The sequence below is a fragment of the Trichomycterus rosablanca genome, chromosome 19 (assembly GCF_030014385.1).
Source record: "Trichomycterus rosablanca isolate fTriRos1 chromosome 19, fTriRos1.hap1, whole genome shotgun sequence".
Classification (NCBI taxonomy): domain Eukaryota; kingdom Metazoa; phylum Chordata; class Actinopteri; order Siluriformes; family Trichomycteridae; genus Trichomycterus; species Trichomycterus rosablanca.
Genome location: NC_086006.1, coordinates 240,001 through 262,500, shown reverse-complemented (window position 1 = coordinate 262,500; position 22,500 = coordinate 240,001). Strand labels below are relative to the sequence as shown.

Sequence of the window (22,500 nt, the reverse complement as noted above, 5' to 3'; positions counted from 1 at the left end):
TTAAAGAGGACGGAGGTACCGTGGGTGTGTTCTCACCTAAAGGAGTACGTACACACACACACACACACACACACACACACACACACTTGCATTTGTATTATTGTATACACACTCTATTACACGTCTTCTGTGTGTGTGTGTGTGTGTGTGTGTGTGTGTGTGCGTGTGTGTAGACTCCTCACCTGGTGAACCTGAATGAAGACCCTTTGATGTCCGAGTGTCTCCTGTACTATATTAAGGAGGGCACCACCAGGTGAGTGTGGACTAAAGGTCAGAGGTGTGGGGCGTGTCTGATGGAGGGAAGGTCGGGTAGGTTCTCCTCACTGCTGCTGTAACAGTGACCTCTGCTGTCTGGTGGAGGTGTCTGCATGAGGGAGGGCTTAGCGTGTCTCTCTGTACGCTCTACTAACAGGTAAAAAGATGCGGCCCGAGACTGCGCGTGATAGTCTCTGCTCTCCTCGGCCAGTACGGGCGGTGTGAGCGGATTTGGAACGATTAGATTGGGAGAAAAACTCACCCAAAACATGAATTATTTCTATTTGTGTGTCAGTTTCTCCTCTAGGGGGCAGAAACGAGCTTTTCTATTAAACACACTGAAAGTGATGAGGAATCATGTTGTGTGTGTGTGTGTGTCAGGGTGGGGAAGCAGGATGGTGATATCAAGCTGAGTGGACCGTTCATTCTGGAACAACACTGTGTGTTCAACAACCACACCGATCACCATGGAGACGGTACGACGACTGTATCATCATAATCAACAATATTATTATATATTATCTTCTGTATATTTTAATCAAGTAAACGTCGTTTTTAATGTTGTGTTTTGAATTAATTGTGTCTCGTTAGTCGTCGTGACGCTGAAGCCGTTAGAGGGGGCGGAGACTTACGTTAACGGCAAACTGATCACCGAGGCCACCGTACTCAAACAAGGTGAGTAACAAACACTCACATTCATCCTCATATTGTTATTATCAGGCTCAAAGTTTGGAACGGATTATCCAACAGGCTCATGATCAGGCGTCCACATACTTTTGGGAATATCGGGTCTGTGTGAGTACCTGGTGACCCGCCCTGCTCCCCTACACCTCCCTGATTAGCTCCTCAGTAGAGAAGATTCTAATCAGACCTGAACTCATGAGGCAGATTATTTAGACGCTCTACTTATACAGAGACACACCCATTACATCACCACAGCTTAGCTTACTAAGCTAACACAGTTAGCAGTAGCACGCCAGCTAACGTCTCCCTCCGTGTACCGAGAACACTTAAACTCTCCCCGACGCCCCAATTTACAAATAAACCCACACTGGTATAATTACACCTTTATACAGATTACACATCAATGAGGTTTTATTTACATGTAAAAGGAACTCTGTTGGTTGCTCCGTATTTCATTCGCCCGCCATGTTTGTAGTTCTTGTGAGGAAAGTCGTGCCGCACTGAATGCTGGGATTGATCTTCAGCGCTGAGGAGGCGTCGGACGCTCCCTCGTTATTCAGTCAGATCATCACTCAGAATTAAGGCGCCTCAGTAGCAGCATTTTAAGGGATCTAAGAATTTAGACACGCCCACTTCTCGGGAGTGTAGGACTATTACAGGGTATGAACATGACTCCTTTATTGTGTGTGTGTGTGTGTGTGTGTGTGTTAGGTGACCGGCTGGTGATGGGGAAGAACCACATATTTCGCTTTAATCACCCCGAGCAGGCGAAGAGAGAGCGGGAGAGAGAGCGCAACACTCACACTGAACAGCAGGGGGAGACGGAGAGGACAGAAGAACGAGGGGTCGACGCCCGAGACGAGGAGGAGAAGAGGTACAGAAACAGAACTGCATTAATGTCGGTACCACGGGGTTGTTTCGGACCGGTTTAGATTACGCTGGGCGGTCCATCAGAGATGAGTTCAGGCCCAGAGACCTCTGAGGTGTTTCTGTGTAGGACTGATGTCTGACTCTCTCTGTGGAACAGAGGTTCAGGTGGAGTTGATGCAGTGGTGGCCTGTGTTTGATCATGTCCCTGTATTTCCAGGCTGAGTGACGTGGAGCTTCAGTACCGTAGGGAGAAGGAGGAAGCTGATCTGCTGCTGGAACAACAGCGCCTGGTGAGTCTACGTATAGTAGTTCCCTCAGTGTGAGAGGGATCTCAGGTAGATCCAGAGCTTTACTGTCCTGAGACGTAGCCGAAGTGCTCAGTGTTACAGGGAATCTGATTCTGATCAGTTTAAACCTTCATTTCAATAAACTGCAGCTCTGCTGTGTCTCAGATCACATCCTACTGTAAACAAGTGTGTGTGTGTGTGTGTGTGTGTGTGTGTGTGTGTGTGTACAGTACGCAGATTCAGACAGCGGTGATGATTCTGATAAACGTTCATGTGAGGAGAGCTGGAGACTCATCTCATCTCTCCGCCAGAAACTACCAGCCAGCAAGGTAACACACACACACACACACACACACACACACTCACACACACACACACACATATACACACATACACACACATACATAAATACACACACACACACACACACACACACACATATATATATATAGGGCCAGCTGTAGCCTAGTGGTTAAGGTACTAGACCAGTGATTAGAAGGTTGCTGGTTCAAGCCCCACCTTCCAGGTTGCTGCTGTTGGGCCCTTGAGCAAGGCCCTTAACCCTCAATTGCTCACACTGTACACTGTAACTGTAATGTAAGTCGCTTTGGATAAAGGCGTCTGCTAAATACTGAAAATGTAAATGTAAATATACAGTGTATCACAAAAGTAAGTACACCCCTCACATTTCTGCAAATATTTCATTATATCTTTTCATGGGACAACACTATAGACATGAAACTTGGATATAACTTAGAGTAGTCAGTGTACAGCTTGTATAGCAGTGTAGATTTACTGTCTTCTGAAAATAACTCAACACACAGCCATTAATGTCTAAATAGCTGGCAACATAAGTGAGTACACCCCACAGTGAACATGTCCAAATTGTGCCCAAATGTGTCGTTGTCCCTCCCTGGTGTCATGTGTCAAGGTCCCAGGTGTAAATGGGGAGCAGGGCTGTTAAATTTGGTGTTTTGGGTACAATTCTCTCATACTGGCCACTGGATATTCAACATGGCACCTCATGGCAAAGAACTCTCTGAGGATGTGAGAAATAGAATTGTTGCTCTCCACAAAGATGGCCTGGGCTATAAGAAGATTGCTAACACCCTGAAACTGAGCTACAGCATGGTGGCCAAGGTCATACAGCAGTTTTCCAGGACAGGTTCCACTCGGAACAGGCTTCGCCAGGGTCGACCAAAGAAGTCGAGTCCACGTGTTCGGCGTCATATCCAGAGGTTGGCTTTAAAAAATAGACACATGAGTGCTGCCAGCATTGCTGCAGAGGTTGAAGATGTGGGAGGTCAGCCTGTCAGTGCTCAGACCATACGCCGCACACTGCATCAACTCGGTCTGCATGGTCGTCATCCCAGAAGGAAGCTGACGCACAAGAAAGCCCGCAAACAGTTTGCTGAAGACAAGCAGTCCAAGAACATGGATTACTGGAATGCCCTGTGGTCTGACGAGACCAAGATAAACTTGTTTGGCTCAGATGGTGTCCAGCATGTGTGGCGGCGCCCTGGTGAGAAGTACCAAGACAACTGTATCTTGCCTACAGTCAAGCATGGTGGTGGTAGCATCATGGTCTTGGGCTGCATGAGTGTTGCTGGCACTGGGGAGCTGCGGTTCATTGAGGGAAACATGAATTCCAACATGTACTGTGACATTCTGAAACAGAGCATGATCCCCTCCCTTCGAAAACTGGGCCTCATGGCAGTTTTCCAACAGGATAACGACCCCAAACACAACCTCCAAGGTGACAACTGCCTTGCTGAGGAAGCTGAAGGTAAAGGTGATGGACTAAACCCAATTGAGCACCTGTGGCGCATCCTCAAGTGGAAGGTGGAGGAGTTCAAGGTGTCTAACATCCACCAGCTCCGTGATGTCATCATGGAGGAGTGGAAGAGGATTCCAGTAGCAACCTGTGCAGCTCTGGTGAATTCCATGCCCAGGAGGGTTAAGGCAGTGCTGGATAATAATGGTGGTCACACAAAATATTGACACTTTGGGCACAATTTGGACATGTTCACTGTGGGGTGTACTCACTTATGTTGCAGCTATTTAGACATTAATGGCTGTGTGTTGAGTTATTTTCAGAAGACAGTAAATCTACACTGCTATACAAGTTGTACACTGACTACTCTAAGTTATATCCAAGTTTCATGTCTATAGTGTTGTCCCATGAAAATATATAATGAAATATTTGCAGAAATGTGAGGGGCGTACTCACTTTTGTGATACACTGTATATGTATGTGTGTTTGTGTATTTGTGTGTGTGTGTATATATATACAGTGTATCACAAAAGTGAGTACACCCCTCACATTTCTGCAAATATTTCATTATATCTTTTCATGGGACAACACTATAGACATGAAACTTGGATATAACTTAGAGTAGTCAGTGTACAACTTGTATAGCAGTGTAGATTTACTGTCTTCTGAAAATAACTCAACACACAGCCATTAATGTCTAAATAGCTGCAACATAAGTGAGTACACCCCACAGTGAACATGTCCAAATTGTGCCCAAAGTGTAAATATTTTGTGTGACCACCATTATTATCCAGCACTGCCTTAACCCTCCTGGGCATGGAGTTCACCAGAGCTGCACAGGTTGCTACTGGAATCCTCTTCCACTCCTCCATGATGACATCACGGAGCTGGTGGATGTTAGACACCTTGAACTCCTCCACCTTCCACTTGAGGCTGCGCCACAGGTGCTCAATTGGGTTTAGTCCATCACCTTTACCTTCAGCTTCCTCAGCAAGGCAGTTGTCATCTTGGAGGTTGTGTTTGGGGTCGTTATCCTGTTGGAAAACTGCCATGAGGCCCAGTTTTCGAAGGGAGGGGATCATGCTCTGTTTCAGAATGTCACAGTACATGTTGAAATTCATGTTTCCCTCAATGAACTGCAGCTCCCCAGTGCCAGCAACACTCATGCAGCCCAAGACCATGATGCTACCACCACCATGCTTGACTGTAGGCAAGATACAGTTGTCTTGGTACTTCTCACCAGGGTGCCGCCACACATGCTGGACACCATCTGAGCCAAACAAGTTTATCTTGGTCTCGTCAGACCACAGGGCATTCCAGTAATCCATGTTCTTGGACTGCTTGTCTTCAGCAAACTGTTTGCGGGCTTTCTTGTGCGTCAGTTTCCTTCTGGGATGACGACCATGCAGATCGAGTTGATGCAGTGTGCGGCGTATGGTCTGAGCACTGACAGGCTGACCTCCCACGTCTTCAACCTCTGCAGCAATGCTGGCAGCACTCATGTGTCTATTTTTTAAAGCCAACCTCTGGATATGACGCCGAACACGTGGACTCAACTTCTTTGGTCGACCCTGGCGAAGCCTGTTCCGAGTGGAACCTGTCCTGGAAAACCGCTGTACGACCTTGGCCACCATGCTGTAGCTCAGTTTCAGGGTGTTAGCAATCTTCTTATAGCCCAGGCCATCTTTGTGGAGAGCAACAATTCTATTTCTCACATCCTCAGAGGGTTCTTTGCCATGAGGTGCCATGTGGAATATTTAGTGGCCAGTATGAGAGAATTGTACCCAAAACACCAAATTTAACAGCCCTGCTCCCCATTTACACCTGGGACCTTGACACACGACACCAGGGAGGAACAACGACACATTTGGGCACAATTTGGACATGTTCACTGTGGGGTGTACTCACTTATGTTGCAGCTATTTAGACATTAATGGCTGTGTGTTGAGTTATTTTCAGAAGACAGTAAATCTACACTGCTATACAAGCTGTACACTGACTACTCTAAGTTATATCCAAGTTTCATGTCTATAGTGTTGTCCCATGAAAAGATATAATGAAATATTTGCAGAAATGTGAGGGGTGTACTCACTTTTGTGATACACTGTATATATATGTGTATTTATGTGTATCTGTGTGTGTGTGTGTGTGTGTGTAGGTACAGACTATAGTGAAGCGCTGTGGATTACCCAGCAGTGGGAAGCGGCGGGAACCCCAGCGCGTGTACCAGATCCCTCAGCGGCGGCGGGCGGGGCCAGGCGAGGGGGCCGGAGGGGGCGAGCGCCCGTCCGTCTCGGACCTGCAGCTCCAGGCGGTGAAGGAGATGTGCTACGAGGTGGCGCTGGGTGAGTTCCGGCACACGCGGCGGGAGATCAACGCCATCGCCGTCGTCAAGATGAACGACCTGCTGCGCCTGCACGGGAGGGGCGGGGCCGAGGGGGGCGGGGCCTGGCGACAGGTGGCACAGGAGGTCTGGGATACGGTGGGAGGAGTCAACGAGGAAGGGGAGAGGGCATCTGGAGGAGGGGGCGGTGACGAAGGGGGCGGAGCCAGAGACGGTGAAGGTGTGTGTGAGCTGAAGACTCACCTGGAGAAGCTGAGCAGCATCCTGGAGGAGGTGAAGGAGCAGAACAACACGAAGGACGAGGAGATCCGAGCACTGAGGGAGCGCATGGTCGTCATGGAGAAGATCTTACCTGTACAGCAGGTACACACACACTCACACATAATACACACACACACATGAGGAGAGCCGAGCACTGAGGGAGCGCATGGTCGTCATGGAGAAGATCTTAGCAGCTAATAATAAATAATGATCAGTGTTTCCTGGTGACACCGGACCCACCATGACCCTGACCAGGATGAAGCAGCTAATAATAAATAATAAATAATGATCTGTGTTTCCTGGTGACTCCGGACCCACCATGACCCTGACCAGGATGAAGCAGCTAATAATAAATAATAAATAATGATCTGTGTTTCCTGGTGACTCCGGACCCACCATGACCCTGACCAGGATGAAGCAGCTAATAATAAATAATAAATAATAAATAATAAATAATGATCTGTGTTTCCTGGTGACTCCGGACCCACCATGACCCTGACCAGGATGAAGCAGCTAATAATACTAATAATAAATAATAAATAATAAATAATGATCTGTGTTTCCTTGTGAATTATTTTAGGAAGAAAAAGTTTCAGTAACTGAAGAAATCAGAGAGAACAAGCATGAGGGGCGTGGCCTTGTTCCAGAGGGGCGTGGTGATGACGATGAGGGGCGTGTCTCATTAGAGCCGGCCTCCAAAGACAAGCGGGTTACGTGGCTGATGGATGAAGACCCCGCCTTCCGCAGGGGGCGGCTCCTCTGGCTCAAACAGGAACAGACACGCCTCCAAAACCTGCAGCAGCAACAAATCACCAAGCAGCTGAGGCGAGGAGGGGGCGGGACCGGCAGCGGGGGCGGGACCGGGGAAGGGGGCGGGGTACATCTGCCCGGAACGGGGCGGTTCATCCCGCCGTACGAGTGTAAACTCAAGTTCCCCTTCAAGAGTAACCCACAACACCGGCACTCCTGGAGCCCCGCCCACCAAACAGCCCTGCACACTGAGGAGAAGGAGAAGGGGGAGGAGCCAAAACGCCCTCCCACCCCTAACCGCATGGTTCCACCTTCGAATCCCAGCGCGGCTCCTGGGGTGGCCGCGTTCCTCCTGCCGTCTCCGTTCCAGGTGCCGGTCGCTATGGGAACCCAGCGTATGCGTACACCCTCCCCACAACGCTCAGGGCAACCACGTTACCATGGTAACGATGGTGGTAACTACGGGAACAGCAACGGCCACGTCCCCGAGTGGCGCTACAGGCGTAATTCTCTGGACAGTTCCGCAGGTCACCAAGGTGACGGTCACCGTGGCAACAACCAGCACGCCCACTCTCGACGGCGCTCGCCGAGTCCTGGGCCGAGAGGGAAGCCCAGGGACGGTTACTATGACAACCAGTACCGACACAACCAATATCAGCAAAATAACTACCAGCCGAACCAGTTCCAGCCGAACCAGTTCCAGCAGAACCAGTTCCAGCAGAACCAGTTCCAGCAGAACCAGTACCAGCACCCGCAGTTCGTCCCCTTTTTTCAGGTGTACCAGACTCCGCCCACCGTACACACACTGCCGCACACCACTCCCCCCGAACACGCGCTGTGGGGCTGGGGGCGGAGCCAAAGATACACCGCACCCCCTCGCATGAGACGCCAGCTCAGTGCGCCCGACCTGAACAGCAGCACCTGAACGCACGTGTGTTATTATGATGTCATAATCATGTCGTGATGTCACAAGGTGGACAGTCAGTGACCAGCACCCTGACCCAGCAGATCCACCATGATTTACACCTCACCCCTCACCTGAGGGAACCAGAGAACATGTTCAGGAACCGCCCTGCGCTTACCTGTGACATCATCACATGTGGGCGTGGCCTCACTCGCATATCAAAGTGCCTTTGAACTTTAGAGGATTTTTTAATTGTTCTGATTATTGATCCTCTTTTTATTGATTTGGGATTTTAGGTCAAATGAATCATGAGTGAATTATTATTATTATTATTATTATTATTATTATTACATGATTATAAAGTCTGGAGCTTTTATGGAAGGTGAATAAATCATGTAATAAATCCTTCATTCATTTATTTAGTTCATTCATCTATCAGTTCTATTTCTTTATTCATTCATTCAGTCCGTGTAATCCAGAACACTGTTGGTCTTATTGTTTTGTTGCTCTGACAATCACTCAGGTTGTTGTCATGGTGATGTGTGTGTGTGTGTGTGTGTGTGTGTGTAAGGGCCCGGCTGATTAGCGCCCCCTGGTGCCTGCTGTGGTCGGTGCAGATGTATTACAGCATCAAACAGCCTCATTACCAGGTTTTAAGAGAATGTTTAAGGACAGACTGGAACAGTGGTGCTGCACAGCTTCAGTACTCTGGGTTTGAACCATGTGATCCACCCAGCCACCACAGGGACTCAGAGCTGATATATCGGTTGAGTTCTTATTAATTCTGACTGATCTGATGCTCTGAGGCCAAAGATTAGAGTGTCGCCCCCTGGTGGCTGGGCTGACTGGCTGTAGGTGACTGGATGTCAGAAAAGACTGATGCAGTAAAGTGGGAGAAGATGATTAGAGAGGAAAATGGAAGATCTTAAAGACTGAAATGCAGAAGTGATCGTGTGTGAGGGGCTTATTAGATTTATTATTAGATTTATTATTAGATTTATTATTAGATTCATTATTAGATTTTCTCTGTTAGGTTGTACTTGTGGAAGCTGTTGTTTTATCTGATTGTTGAAGTGTCGTGTCTGATATAAACGGTGTGTAATGAATCAGACTCGGACTTTTCTGTAGAATCACATCATAATAAAGTTCAACTCTTCGTGTTTGATTGTTTTGATTGTTTTGTAAGAAGGATGCGGGTTTGTGAAGCACAGCAATAAAACTTTTTTATCTGGAGAATCAGAATCAGAGTCTTTGTTTCTGGCTGTTATTTACATTTTCAGCATTTAGCAGACGCCTTTATCAAAAGCAACTTACATTACTGTGACAGTATACAGTCCAAGCAATTGAGGTTTAAGGGGCCTTGCTCAAGGGCCCAACAGCAGCAACCTAGCAGTGATGGGGCTTGAACTAGAAGCCTTATGATTACTAGTTCAGTACCTCAACCACTGTGCTACAACTGCCCGATTTTTATAGAAGACCTTTTACCGTCATATATACATATACACACGTGTTCAGTACAACCTAATTCACCTATCCCAGCTTGTTTGGAAGCTGGGGTCAGAGCGAGAGGTCAGCCATTTTATGGTGCCCCTGGAGCAGACAGGGTTAAGGGCCTTGCTCAAGGGCCCAACAGTGGCAGACCCAAGATTCGAACTCTGAACCTTTCGATTGATAGCCCTACCCACTGGGCTACCCACTGTTATCTCTCTACTATATACAGACAATGTACAGGTTTAATGTGTCAGGCAGAATTAAGCATTTATAAGATAAATAATCAAATGTAAAATGAAATGACGGTGTAATACAGTCTGTGTACGGTGTAGTGTGGCTCGTAAACAGCCGTTTAAAGCCATCATGATTTATAATATTATTGTGTTAAATGTAATTCATGTTTATTTGTGTAGAATTGTTAAAAATCAGCCGAGTGATCAGATCCGGGATCAGAGGAACCATCCACTTAGTTCTGAAGGTTCATGGAGCTGCTGGCGGGTTCACAGTTTTATAGACACGGATGTCTGGAGAAGCGTAGATCACATTTAAACACCTAAAGTACAGAAAATCCCAACAGGGGGGGATTAATGATGAATGTGATTAATGAGGGTTTTGTGGGGGGTTGTACACTGAGTGAATGTGGATGTGGTGCTGGTGCTGGACGGTTCTCAGAAGTTCCTGCTGGATGAACGGTGGAGTTGAGAGGAACCGTCGCGGTTGATGTTGGTTATGAAGAGGAAGCTGGTGTGTTTGGTGATAACGAAGCTTCAGTAAACGCTGGAGAATCATCAGTGTGGAGCTGCAGGATCTTCAGCTGCTTCATCACATCAACAAAATGTGAGTATCAAGTATTCCTGTTCTTTTATTTTCTCCTTCAAATCTAGATGATTTAAATAAACATAATTTATTATTATTATTTTAATTATTTTGTAATTTTAGTTTTAAAAGTGTGTAAAACCCTTTGGTTTTATTTGTGGTGCAATTGCTAGTGTGGGTGCTGCACAGCAGGGTTCTGGGGATGCAGGTTTTATTACATTAATAATAATAATAACAACAAATAAATAAATAAATAATAACATTAATAATAAAATAATAATAATGAAAATAAATAATAATAACATAAATAATAAAATAATAATAATAATAAATAATAATAATAATAGTAATAATAATATTAATCATAATAAATAGTGATGATGACAATAATAATAATATTAATAATAATAATAATAATTAAGAGATTGTGAATTCATGAATTGTGTAGAATAGTTTTACTGAACATTAAAAGCTTTATTTTGAGCAACTTTAAACAAAAGTCATTTGTGAGTTTTTTATTATAAGTGTGTTGTATATAAGATCCAGTGTTAATGTGAGAGTTTGGTATTTGGTAACGTTACTAGTGTTGATGGTGTTTGGTTATTCTCTTGGTGTTTATTAGATGTAAACTGGACGTACTGTAGATATCGGTGCATTATAGACGACTCCAGAAGGGGGCGCTGTGTCCTGCATGTGCAAGTGTAAAGTAATGCGGTAGTACGGCTCACAGTGAGAATCCACCGCTGGCTGGTGTAAAGAAGCAGCGGGTGCTAGTCTGCAGCTCTCTCAGCCAGTGCGGTGGTGGTACGAACAGCTGAGAGAGTTTGTAGTGGGAAGTGGAAATGACTCAAAATATTCAAACATAATAATTTAATGATTGTATTTGATTGATTAATTGATTCCTGAAGGAAAATTGCAGAATTTAAAAGATTAATAGTCCAGTTCCAGTCCTGGTGGTACTACTGGCCTGGCTGGATGCCCAACACACCCAGGCTCAGGGAGGGAAGGTTGGATGGTGAACCGTCTCCTTTCCCCTGCAACAGCGACTCCTGCTGTCCAGGTGGTGGAAGGATACGGAGGGAGGAGGATCATCTCCTTCTAATGGCTAATGATTTTATCTTCTCTCATCAGGATGCTCCTCCTCCTCCTCTTCATCGTTCAAGACCCCATGGTAACCAGTGGAGGCGGTTGCCCTAACGACACAAACAAGGACCACCGCCCCCGTGTGAGCTGTGTGAGTCAGGGTCTCGGTGCGGTGCCAGACGAGGTTCATTTAGGAACCGAGGTTCTGGTTCTGACGAAGAACCGCTTCCTGTCTCTGACCTGGTCCTCCTACAGCAGGTTCACTCACCTGCACGAGCTGGACCTGAACCAGAACCTCATCACCACCGTACAACCACCAGGTGAGCGGGCAGGTGAGGTGGGCGGGGCTAGGTGATGCCATAATGCTGTCTGTAGATCAACTGAAGCTTCTGATGTTCTGAAGATGAGCTGTAAATTATCGAGCTGTTATTTAAAAATAAAGTATTAAAGCATAAACGTTTAACAGTAAGGCATCAGTTTAGGGAAGGCCTTGTCCTGTTTCAGCCTGACTGCTCCCTTGTGCACACTTAAACACTTTGATGCTGAATTAAGGGTTTAACTGTTTCCTGTCACGTCTGCCTGCTCTCTCTCAGGTCCTGTACTGGCAAAGCTGCACGTTCTACGACTCTCGAACAACAAGCTCTCAGGTTTGGGTCCGAAAGCCTTCAGCTCCGCCCCTAACCTGATGGAGGTCTATCTGGATGGAAACGCCCTCCGTGTCCTGGATGAATCGACCTTCGGTGACCTCCCTCACCTGGAGGTGATCAACCTGTCCCGAAACGAGCTGCACGTCCTGCCCCCGCGCCTGCTGGACCTGGTCTCCTCCGGCACCCTCAAGACCTTCGACTTGGAAGGAAATCGTGTCCAGCAGCTTCCCGACGGGTTCTTCACCTCCAAGCCTGAGCTACCGTACGTCTACCTTTCCCAGAATTCCTGGGTGTGCACCTGCCTGGTGGGTTACCTGCAGCGCTTCCTGGATGATCAGGGGCACAACATCTACAGACACACCGGACCCACCAGTATCGAGAACGACCCAGAGAGTGTGGTGTGTGCCACGCCCACCCAGCTAGAGGGACGGGCCATAGTGGACCTGAAGGAGGACGAGTACTGCAGGCGAGACGTGCACCCTTCATTTGGTGAATCATATCCACACATTAATATTTATGAAACTACCGGTGAAGATATAAACACTGAAGTAACCACAGTTCTAACAACTGCTGCCCTAACAACCGTTACACCAACCATGATAACAACTGCTGCCCCAACAACCGTTACACCAACCATGATAACAACTGCTGCCCTAACAACCGTTACACCAACCATGATAACAACTGCTGCCCCAACAACCGTTACACCAAACATAATATCAACTACTGTACCAACTGAACCATTGTTCACCTATACAACCACACCACCCACTATTCCCACCTCACCGACGGCTCTGATGACTCCTGGACCAGTTATTCCAAATGATACTCTCTCAACGACCAATAAACCAACCACACCAGCAACCACCAGACCAACAACCCCAACAACCATCAAGACGATTGTTCACACCACTGTCCTGAGGAGCGTTTGGACCAGACTGGAGTCCTGGACGATGATGTACGTATGGACCTTCAAATCTGATCACCATCTTACAGCCACGCAAAGAACCTTTTTGGCGCCCACCACTGCCACCCCCGATCCAGGAGATCCAAAACTTCCTTCATCTACCCCCCTGACCACAACAGCGCTGCCCTCTGTACACAGCTCCGCCTACGGTGGCACACAGCGCTCAGTGCCCTGGTGCTGGTGGTTATTCATCACGTTTTTGTTGCTCAGTATTCTATCTGGAATCTTCTCCTGTGTTCTCTTCCTCTGGCTCATCGTTACCTACATCAAGCTTTATCGACCAATCAAACGGCAGCTCTTCACCACCAGGAGGAATGAAACTGTGACCCTGATGAGGTACAAGACCACAGGGGAAGGAGAAACGTCCATGACAGATGAAGTTCAGGAGAAACTGGTGCCCTTTTTACCACAGAAGATGATTCGAGACGTTCAGCCCGTCTTCCGTTCGGTGCTGTTTATCTCCAAAGAAGACGAGGGAGACGAGGACGGAGGCGAGAACACGGGAAGTGCCGGATATGATGCAGCGACCAAGATAGAACTGGTGCCGTCAGTGACCCTGAGGAGAGGAGCTGGTGAGGGAGGAACAGACAGGAAGGAAGTGTTCAGGAAGACCTTGTACCGGGTGATAAGTCGAGAAGAAGAGATCGACGGATGGAAGGAGGTGGAGAAGAGCAGTTGGGGTGTGGCACAGAGCGCAGGGGCGGGGTCAGAAGGGAAGACGAGGTATAGCCTGATCCTCAGGGAGGAACGAGGAGGTACGGTGGAGGACAGGAAATCCGAGGTGGAGTGGCTGATGGGCGAGTGGGAGATGGGTGGAGCCGGAGGAGGAGGAATGAACCAGGGAAGCTGGGGGTCTCTGGTGAGAAGAATGGAAGGGTGGAGCCTTCCTGACTCCGCCCACCCTGACACGCCCGAGAATGTTGCACAAACACCAGTTTGAGTTTGGATTGTGTTACTGAAGTATAGTGAAACATCTTTGGAATTGTCGCCCATAAACACCAACTTTCAGAAAAATTTGCTTCAGGTCCTCCAGCGATACCATGTGATGACGTGTGTATTTTTAAAATGTTGTTTATATTTGATAAAGCCGAAAGTCTAAAAGATGTAGAAATATATATTTTATTTTAATGGAATTTGGTGTGAATAAAAGCCGCTAGTTGCATTGATCCGTTTCTCTCCTCGTTTTCTTTCCTTCATTCCTGTTCTTAATTCCTGACTTCATCTCTAAGACGTGAGGGACTGAAGTGAAGAATCAAGGCTGAACGTCACTGCTAATAATCATTTTGTTCCACTATCTCAGATCGCTCCAGATGTGAGAGGTAAAAGTGGAGAAGTTATTGATCATCGGCTCTGTAATGCACTATGATGTACAGATCTATCATCGCTCTAGAAACCCTCATTTCTCAGAGTCCTTGAAGATGATCGACTTTAATCAGTGTTCAGGTCACAGGCTGAAGGAAGTCGGACTAAATAATATGTATATAATTCTGTAAACACGTAGGACCTGATAACATCCTTCAACAAGTCTTTACTACTGTATTTTGGGGGCGTAGAAAGTTCCATAGTGTCATTATAATGTCTTCTAATTCCTCATGACTCATTAAACACTTCTCTGTGCCCACATTATTCTAGCTGAAGGTCAGTTTAACTGCTTCCATCAAACTGAGCCATAAACAGTACGAAGTAAAAGTCTAGACAGTTCTGTACAGATATCAGGAAGCAGATCATTCACGTTCTCACTCATTTGTGGTGGGGTGTTAAATTTGAGTTTGTTTAAACATTAAATTATTTCAGTTCTTGAAGAAATTCACAGTCTAAAACCTTCCAATGAACTTCTTCTTCTGTTAGCTATCTCATGCCACAGTTTTTAAGATAAACTAAACCAACTCCAGAATTCTTGGTCTCATGAGATTGTGGGATAAGATAAGATAATGTAAGGTAAGGTAAGACTTTATTGATTCTCTTTGGGGAAATGAACTTGTTACAGCAGTATGAGAGAAAGGTGGTAAAACTTAAAAAAACATCTAGGTGAAAAACCTTAAAACTGGACAAAATTGGAAACAGTGTGTACTTATTTACACTAAAGAATTTTTATTATTATGAATATTTACATGAAAATATGAATAATATAGTACATATACATGAATATGAGATGTGGGTGTGTATACAGCTTTGTGCTTGGATGTACAGATAGTTCACCTCTCTGATGTTCTCATAATTCAGGTACACTAGCAACACCCTAGAAACCACCTGGAACTACTGATGTACCATAATAACCAAGAAAAGCTTAATAAATAATAAACTGATTTAATGTCAGTATTTAGAGAAGCTAACTACCAGTGTAATAAATATTTAAAGGATTATATTTTAATAAACTCTGTATGTTTAACCGTGTATTTATATGTTTTATTTCGAGATTTAATTATTTTAACACAATCGTTCACAATTAAAAGTCAAACACTTTAAACTGAAGGACATTTACTGAACTATAAAAACGATATGTGATAGTATATTTTTACATTTTTAACGTGTCAGAATTGTGCTAATGCACCAGTAAATAAAAATATAGTTTAGATAAAATATATTATGATATTAAAAATAATAGTTTAGATAAAATATATTATATTATATTTATGTTTGAAAACAAATACTGATTTAATCTGATTAAAAACATTATAAATCCATAAATATTGAAATACTGAGTCGATTTTCTTTAATTAATGATGATTTAATTGATTAATGTTTTTTATTTGAAGGTTTTAATAAATATCAACAATATTTATAAATAAAAACAAACTGCGCCCATAACTGTGCGCATGCGCAGTTATGACAGCAGCTTGTTTGGGTCCTTGGTTAGAACAGAGGTATCGGTTAACATGCCGATCTGACCGGATCCTAAAGCGGAGTAGAAATTACCTTTAAAAACAGATTTTAAAAAACTTACATTAATAACTGTGTTGTTAGTTTTATAGTTAAACTGTGTGTATACAATAATTTAAGTGTTAGATCATTGGTACAGGTAATATAGATCGTTCAGGCATTGTGGAGCTGAGTGAGGAAGCAGGAAGATTAAACACACTGTAAATAAAGAGAAATAAAAGGTAAATATCTGATGAATTCTTTATAATTACGAACAGATATTAAACTAAGAGAGTTTTCTGGTGTTACACACTGCACTTATCTCTGTATAATCTAGATTAATGATGCACGGTGTATAAATAATGGGTTTGTGTTGAATCACAGTGTTCCGTACAGTGTTTATATTAGATTATAAAGTTTTATATGAATTAAAATAAATGTTTCTTTATTTTCGGAATTATTTAATGCAATTTAGAACGTTTATTTTCAATTTTCCGCTCATAATTCATCACTTTTCATTAGATTTACGTGTTAATCAGGTGAGTACTGTTACAGAGAGAGCAGTAGGTGTAGTTATGTTAGTGCCAAACAGTGACATGTTTACATCTGATTAATATTAATAAAACATTAAATTAATTCTTAATTTATTTTTAGGATTTAAAGTAAAGAAACATTATTAATAAATAAAAGAATTATTATTATTATTATTATTATTATTATTACATCTCATTAAACCGCTGCTCGGTAATCACTCTGGATAATCATTTACATTTTTAGCATTTATCGGACGCTTTTATCCAAAGTGACTTACAGTACTGTGACAGTTTACAGTCTAAGCAATTGAGGGTTAAGGGCCTTGCTCAAGGGCCCAACAGTGACAACCTGGCAGTGGTGGGGCTTGAACCAGCGACCTTTCGATTACAAGTCCTGTACCTTAACCACTAGGCTGCACCTGCATACCATTAGTGCTGGTTTAACTGATCAGTAATCATGATGGATTGATTGATTAATGATTGATTATTTATCTGATGCTGATTGGTGTAGATGACGGTTCATAATCTCTACGTATTCGACCGGAACGGAACGTGTCTGCACTACAGCGAGTGGAACCGAAAGAAACAGGCCGGCATCTCTAAAGACGAGGTGAGATCTTCACATTTGTGTGTGTGTGTGTGTGTGTGTGTGTGTGCGCGCGCGTGCACTTTGATCAGTCTGGTCTATGTCTGGTCTATCAGTCTGTGTTCTGATTATTATGATGGTAACGGAACTGTAATAATAACCTGTGTGTGTGTGTGTGTGTGTGTGTAGGAGTTTAAGCTGATGTATGGAATGCTCTTCTCCATCCGTTCCTTCGTCAGTAAGATGTCTCCGCTGGACATGTATCCTTCATCATCGATCAGTTTATCATCAGATATTCCAGAACTTCTGGAATTATTGGTGCTAATGTTTAGCCGTGCTAGCTCGTGAGTGTGTGTTTATATTTCCTGACCTGCCGTTCACAGGAAGGACGGTTTCACCTCCTTTCAGACCAGCAGATACAAACTTCACTACTATGAGACTCCTACAGGGATTAAACTGGTGATGAACACGGATCTGGGGGTTCCTAACTGCAGAGACGTTCTCCACCAGATATACAGCACGGTACAGTACACCGTCCACACGCACCATCAGATCAACTCAGGAGTAATCCATCCACAAGTCCAGTCATACAGTTTCACCTCATCACACCCAGAGTAATGCCACGTGCAGGACTTAATGTGGTTGTTTGTTCTGGCCATCTCGTACGCTCGCTGAGTGGTGATCATCTTCCTCCATGTGACATGAACATGAAGAATCTAGTAGATCTCTGAGAACTTAGTTGTTGGTGGGGGGGGGGGGGTTCTAGTGTTTTGGCTCATGTGTGTATATGTGAGTGTATATAATGTGTGTGTGTGTGTGTGTGTGTGTGTGTGTGTGTGCAGGTGTACGTGGAGTGTATAGTAAAGAACCCGCTGTGTGAATTAGGAGACACCCTACAGAGTGAACTCTTCACCAGCCGACTCGACTCCTTCATCAGAGCTCTACCCTTCTTCAACATCCGTGCTGCTTAAACACCCTGTGTGTGTGTGTGTGTGTGTGTGTGTGTGTGTGTGTGTGTGTGTGTGTGTGTGTGTGTGTGTGTGTGTGTGTGTGTGTGTGTGTAATAAAACTGCTGTGTGTTACTCTACAGTCAGTGGTGGATGAATGTATTCTCCTCCCAGTAGCTGGAGAGCAGAACCGAGAGTGCAGCTATCACACATGTAGGGGAAGCACGTGTTGTACAGTATGAACTGCAGCTTCATATCAAACTCGCAGCCGTCAGTCACGTGACCTGAAGCTTCATCATCCACCACTGACTGATGAGGGTCGGTTCTGCTCCGTGTTGTTTTAAATGTTTCCTGGTAGTGAAAATAAAGATTTTCATTTTATTTGTCTTTAAACTGTAAAATAAAAATAAAATATAAATAAAATAAATGTCACATTTTTACACTCCGAACAAAGAAAGTTCCACGCTGCACACAGATCAGGATTTTACAAAACATCAACCACAGTCCAAAAATCTCATAAAAAAATATAATAATAAAGTTTTAATCCTGACTACAATATCAGCACTCATCAGAAACGGTAATTATTTCACTTTCTTTTAATTTTTTATTCAAAATAGGAACAAAAAAGCACCATTAGAAGACAGGAAACCTGAGAAACACTCCTGCGTTTGGTAGCATGTGCTCCAGACTGAGTATTCCTTCTCTGTACTGAATCTCTTTACCTTATATTATTATTTATACACTTGGTAGCAATGGATACTGCAGAAACATCTAAACTCAGTGACTGGGGAGGGGTGTCCAGGTAATTGTGACCATATACTGTATTTCACATCAGTAAAAATACTAAACATTTAAAATGATTATAATATTGATTTTGTTTCCTTCACAAATGTATTAATTGTGCTACAGTAAGAGTAAAAGAAATACGCGCTATCTAAACAAACAAGCTGCTTCAGTGGCTGAATGTATGGAGTTACAGTTCAGCTCTCATTAGCTGTAATAGCGGCTGGTGGCCGCTGGGTGGCAGCAGATGAGCGCTGATTGCTTTATTGAGGTTAACGCAGTACAGGTGATCTGATGTACCTGTGCAGGTATTTATTTCCACGCTGAAGCGGCTCCGTCGCTATAGTTAAGATCTGTGTTTGGAGATCAGAGAACATGAGGCTCTGCACCACCGCGGCTTTGATCCTCCTGATTGCTCTGATCTGCCCAGGTGAGTTTATCCCGCGTTTGGATTGAATCCCTCACCTGTTCACCTGTATTAATCTCTCCTCGTCTCACCGGCAGCGTTTGGGTCTCCGGTGCAGCAGGAACAGGAGGCCGAACATCCCATCAGGACCGGCGGTCACCCTGACGGTCAGAGCACTGTGTGACGTCACAGTGTTTCATACGGACATTCTGATGTACAGTGTGATTATTAGTTCAGTTACATGCGGTGCAGAACAGTGAGGAACATTAGAGGAGAACCTCAGCTTAGGGTTGGAGTTCTAAAACTTTTACTTGCACTCCTCCATCATCATGCTGGTCATGTAGGGTCATTGACTAGCACCTGAACCCTCCATGTGAACCTCAACCTGGCAGCAGGAGTTACTGCAGCAGCACCTTCCTGCTACCAGACACAACCAAATGTCTGGGTGCCTGACCAGTCTGGTACCGCTGGAACTCAAACTCTGGAGCTGGAACTCTCGGTGATGGTGGGTGAGCATACTGCCCGAGCGCCTCAATGTTTGTGGCTGACGCTTTTATCCGAATCGATTTGCAGTTGTTTCTGAATACACTGCAAGCAGGTGAGGATTAAGGGCCCTAATCAGGGACCCAAAAGGGAAAAATGGGCAGTGGTGGGGCTTGAACCTGCAACTTTCTGATTACTACCAGCCCAGTATCTTCTCCAAAAATGAGCTATCACAGGGCAGTGATAGCTTAGTGGTTAAGGTACTGGACTAGTAAACAGAAGGTTCAAGCCCCGTCACCACCAAGTTGTCACTGTTGGGTCCCTGAGCAAGGCCCTTAACCCTCAATTGCTCATCGTGTTCAGCTCATCATGTAAGTCGCTTTGGATAAAAGCGTCTGCTAAATGCTAAAAATGTAAATGTAAAAATTATGGTTCACCTCTAAACTACCTGTGTAGAACATGATCAATCTGATCATGGGTAAATAAACCTAAAACTCTTAAACTCTCTATTTTAATAATTATATAAACAAACCTTGATGCTCTTATTGGATGGTAACCTCAGAATCTAGACTAAATCTGATCTACACAGTTTAGTAAGACTTCCATTCCAGATGTATACCTCAGAACGTCTGTACTCATGTGAACCCTCACTTAGAGAGGAGTGTTGCTTATTTGATCCTCTTCCCTGCGGCATGAACTATAAAATATTATTTATTTATTTAATTTAGTACGTGTGCAGCTCCATGTGAAGCCGGCACTGTTGACTGATGAAGGCTCGGCGTTGAGGAGCCTGGATGAAACCATTGAAGTGAGGAACATGTGAAGGTGGGTGGAATCTCCTACTACTGAAGATCTCAGTGCTGATGTGAAACTGCTGAACAGGATCTGATCTCATTATTCCAGGAAGTGACTGTCGAAGGTTCTCGGCCGTTCCTGTTCCGCTATCTGAGCCGAGTCTGTGCATGAGCTCATGGACCTTCAGATTCATGTTTTTCTGAATAAATGAGATTCCTGAATGTGCTTTTGGTCTCTGAGTTCTGGTCTGGTTAATCTGTTCTGGTCTGTTGATTCATGAAGGCGAAATAAGACTTTTGTGATTAGAACTTTTTTAAGAGGTAAATGGTGATAAAATTGCAGTTCTGGCATATCAAACCGCTGAACTAGAACTACACAGGAGTGGAAGCTTGAACTCTCCGGATTAAACAACAAACTTCTACAGATGGAACTTTTCCTATTAAATATAATCTGTTTAAGCTCGTTTCACATTAGCTTTGATTTCTTAATCACACCAGCTTCTTAAACTGCCCTGTGTAAGAGAGGGGTGTAGTAGTGTTACTGGTTTGGTCAGTGGCTGCAGTAGTGGCTCTTCTCACAACTAAGCCTTGATCTGATATTTGCTATTTAGCTTCTACATATGAAGAGCTGCTATGTTGGTTTACCCCACTTCCAAATTCTTGTTCTGCTTCCAGTCAGAATAATCCCTAAACGTCCAACGTCGGCGGAATAAACCCAACTGGCATCAGTTAAATCCAACCTGCTTTTAACATTACAAACATCACTGGTTTAGTTTAAAAATCCTGCCTTCATCAGGTCAGTCCACACTTTATAATCACACTCATACAATTAATCATACAGGCGGCTCGGTGGGTAGCACTGTCGCCTCACAGCAAGAAGGTCCTGGGTTCCATCCCCAGGTGGGGTGGTCCGGGTCCTTTCTGTGTGGAGTTTGCATGTTCTCCCCATGTCTGTGTGGATTTCCTCCCAGTACAGTGAGGTGAACTGGAGACACTAAATAGTTCATGACTGTGTTTGATATTAAACCTGAACTGATGAATCTTGTGTAAGCAGTAACGACCCGTCCTGTCATGATGGAACCAGAGTGTAAAACATCACTTTAAAATCCTAATAAATAAATAATTAATGTGATTATTCACCATAAACAAAGACAGATTATATTCAGAATGACCCGGGACTGGTCTGTTCTAACTCAGGTGTAAACATGGACGTGTTTTATACTTATTATGATGTATTAAACCTAAAATAATGAAACTGGATGTAAACGTTGCTGGTCTCTCCTTTAACATCGAGTTCTACTGAATTTACCAGCAGGTTTCTAACACACGGTGTCCTGTAGGGGGCGTAACACACCTACCCCCAGTCACTGTTTAACGTGTGTCTATAATAAACTCATTTACTGCTGTGAGGTGATTAAATATTTATAAATTATATAATGCTTAAATACTATAAATGAAGCTCATTGTCCATCATCACTTTAATTTCCTTATCAATAAAGCATTTATCATCTATCTATTGTTTAATGGACACAAAACGATCTTTAATTGTGACCAAATAGAGCATCCAGTAGAGAATTAAGGGCCTTGTTCCGGGGCCCAACTTGGCAGTGATTTGTGAACCTGACTTTATTTTATACGTTTGATTTTTGTGAATGTACATTTGTTTCTTAATAAACGACTACAACACATTCCAAAAAAGTTAGGACGGGTTCAGATTGAGACCTAGAATGCTTTAAATTGTAAAAATGTCTTTATACCCGACCTGTAATAAGAGCAGCATGTAAGACTCAGTAGAATCGCTATAGAAGAACAGTTAATGTAACACGGTGGTAAACTTGCTCCTGTCCCAACTTTTTTGGAAGGAGTAGCAGCAGTTGGATTTGTACTGAGTGCATTAATACAGAAGCAATATATGTTGTGCAGTTTATAACATGACTGCAGGATTTACACACCATTTCTGTGTGTTTGTGGTTGAA

At 44.2% G+C, this 22,500-nt stretch overlaps 3 protein-coding genes and 1 long non-coding RNA gene across 5 annotated transcripts in view; all 4 read left to right on the top strand.

Annotated features, from left to right (window-relative positions):
* si:ch73-375g18.1 (kinesin-like protein KIF1C) overlaps window positions 1–9,365 on the top strand; it is a 19,532-nt gene extending 10,167 nt beyond the window's left edge. For both annotated transcript variants that reach the window (XM_063015342.1, XM_063015341.1), the window contains exons 15-23: window positions 1–44; window positions 174–253; window positions 637–731; window positions 847–930; window positions 1,651–1,813; window positions 2,027–2,099; window positions 2,327–2,425; window positions 6,029–6,577; window positions 7,056–9,365. The exon at window positions 1–44 is cut by the window's left edge and continues 32 nt beyond it. In XM_063015342.1, the coding sequence (XP_062871412.1) occupies window positions 1–44; window positions 174–253; window positions 637–731; window positions 847–930; window positions 1,651–1,813; window positions 2,027–2,099; window positions 2,327–2,425; window positions 6,029–6,577; window positions 7,056–8,150 (2,282 nt within the window). In that variant the 3' untranslated portion in view covers window positions 8,151–9,365. The remainder of the gene's footprint in view (window positions 45–173; window positions 254–636; window positions 732–846; window positions 931–1,650; window positions 1,814–2,026; window positions 2,100–2,326; window positions 2,426–6,028; window positions 6,578–7,055) is intronic.
* A 737-nt stretch (window positions 9,366–10,102) lies between these two features.
* Window positions 10,103–14,152, top strand: LOC134333829 (platelet glycoprotein Ib alpha chain). Its single transcript, XM_063015995.1, has 5 exons — window positions 10,103–10,118; window positions 10,356–10,413; window positions 11,568–11,839; window positions 12,113–12,655; window positions 13,028–14,152. Exons 1-5 carry the CDS (start codon window positions 10,103–10,105, stop codon window positions 14,071–14,073), a joined length of 1,935 nt encoding a protein of 644 aa, XP_062872065.1. The 3' UTR covers window positions 14,074–14,152.
* A 1,834-nt stretch (window positions 14,153–15,986) lies between these two features.
* Window positions 15,987–18,439, top strand: trappc1 (trafficking protein particle complex subunit 1). Its single transcript, XM_063015414.1, has 5 exons — window positions 15,987–16,234; window positions 17,037–17,135; window positions 17,301–17,371; window positions 17,495–17,633; window positions 17,954–18,439. The coding sequence occupies exons 2-5, from the start codon at window positions 17,037–17,039 to the stop codon at window positions 18,080–18,082; spliced, it is 438 nt and encodes a 145-aa protein (XP_062871484.1). The 5' UTR covers window positions 15,987–16,234; the 3' UTR covers window positions 18,083–18,439.
* Window positions 18,440–19,281: 842 nt separating this feature from the next.
* On the top strand, window positions 19,282–20,750 carry LOC134333437 (uncharacterized). The gene is made up of 3 exons (XR_010015377.1): window positions 19,282–19,752; window positions 20,459–20,555; window positions 20,634–20,750. It is a non-coding gene; the product is annotated as an uncharacterized LOC134333437 (long non-coding RNA).
* Window positions 20,751–22,500: the final 1,750 nt, after the last annotated feature.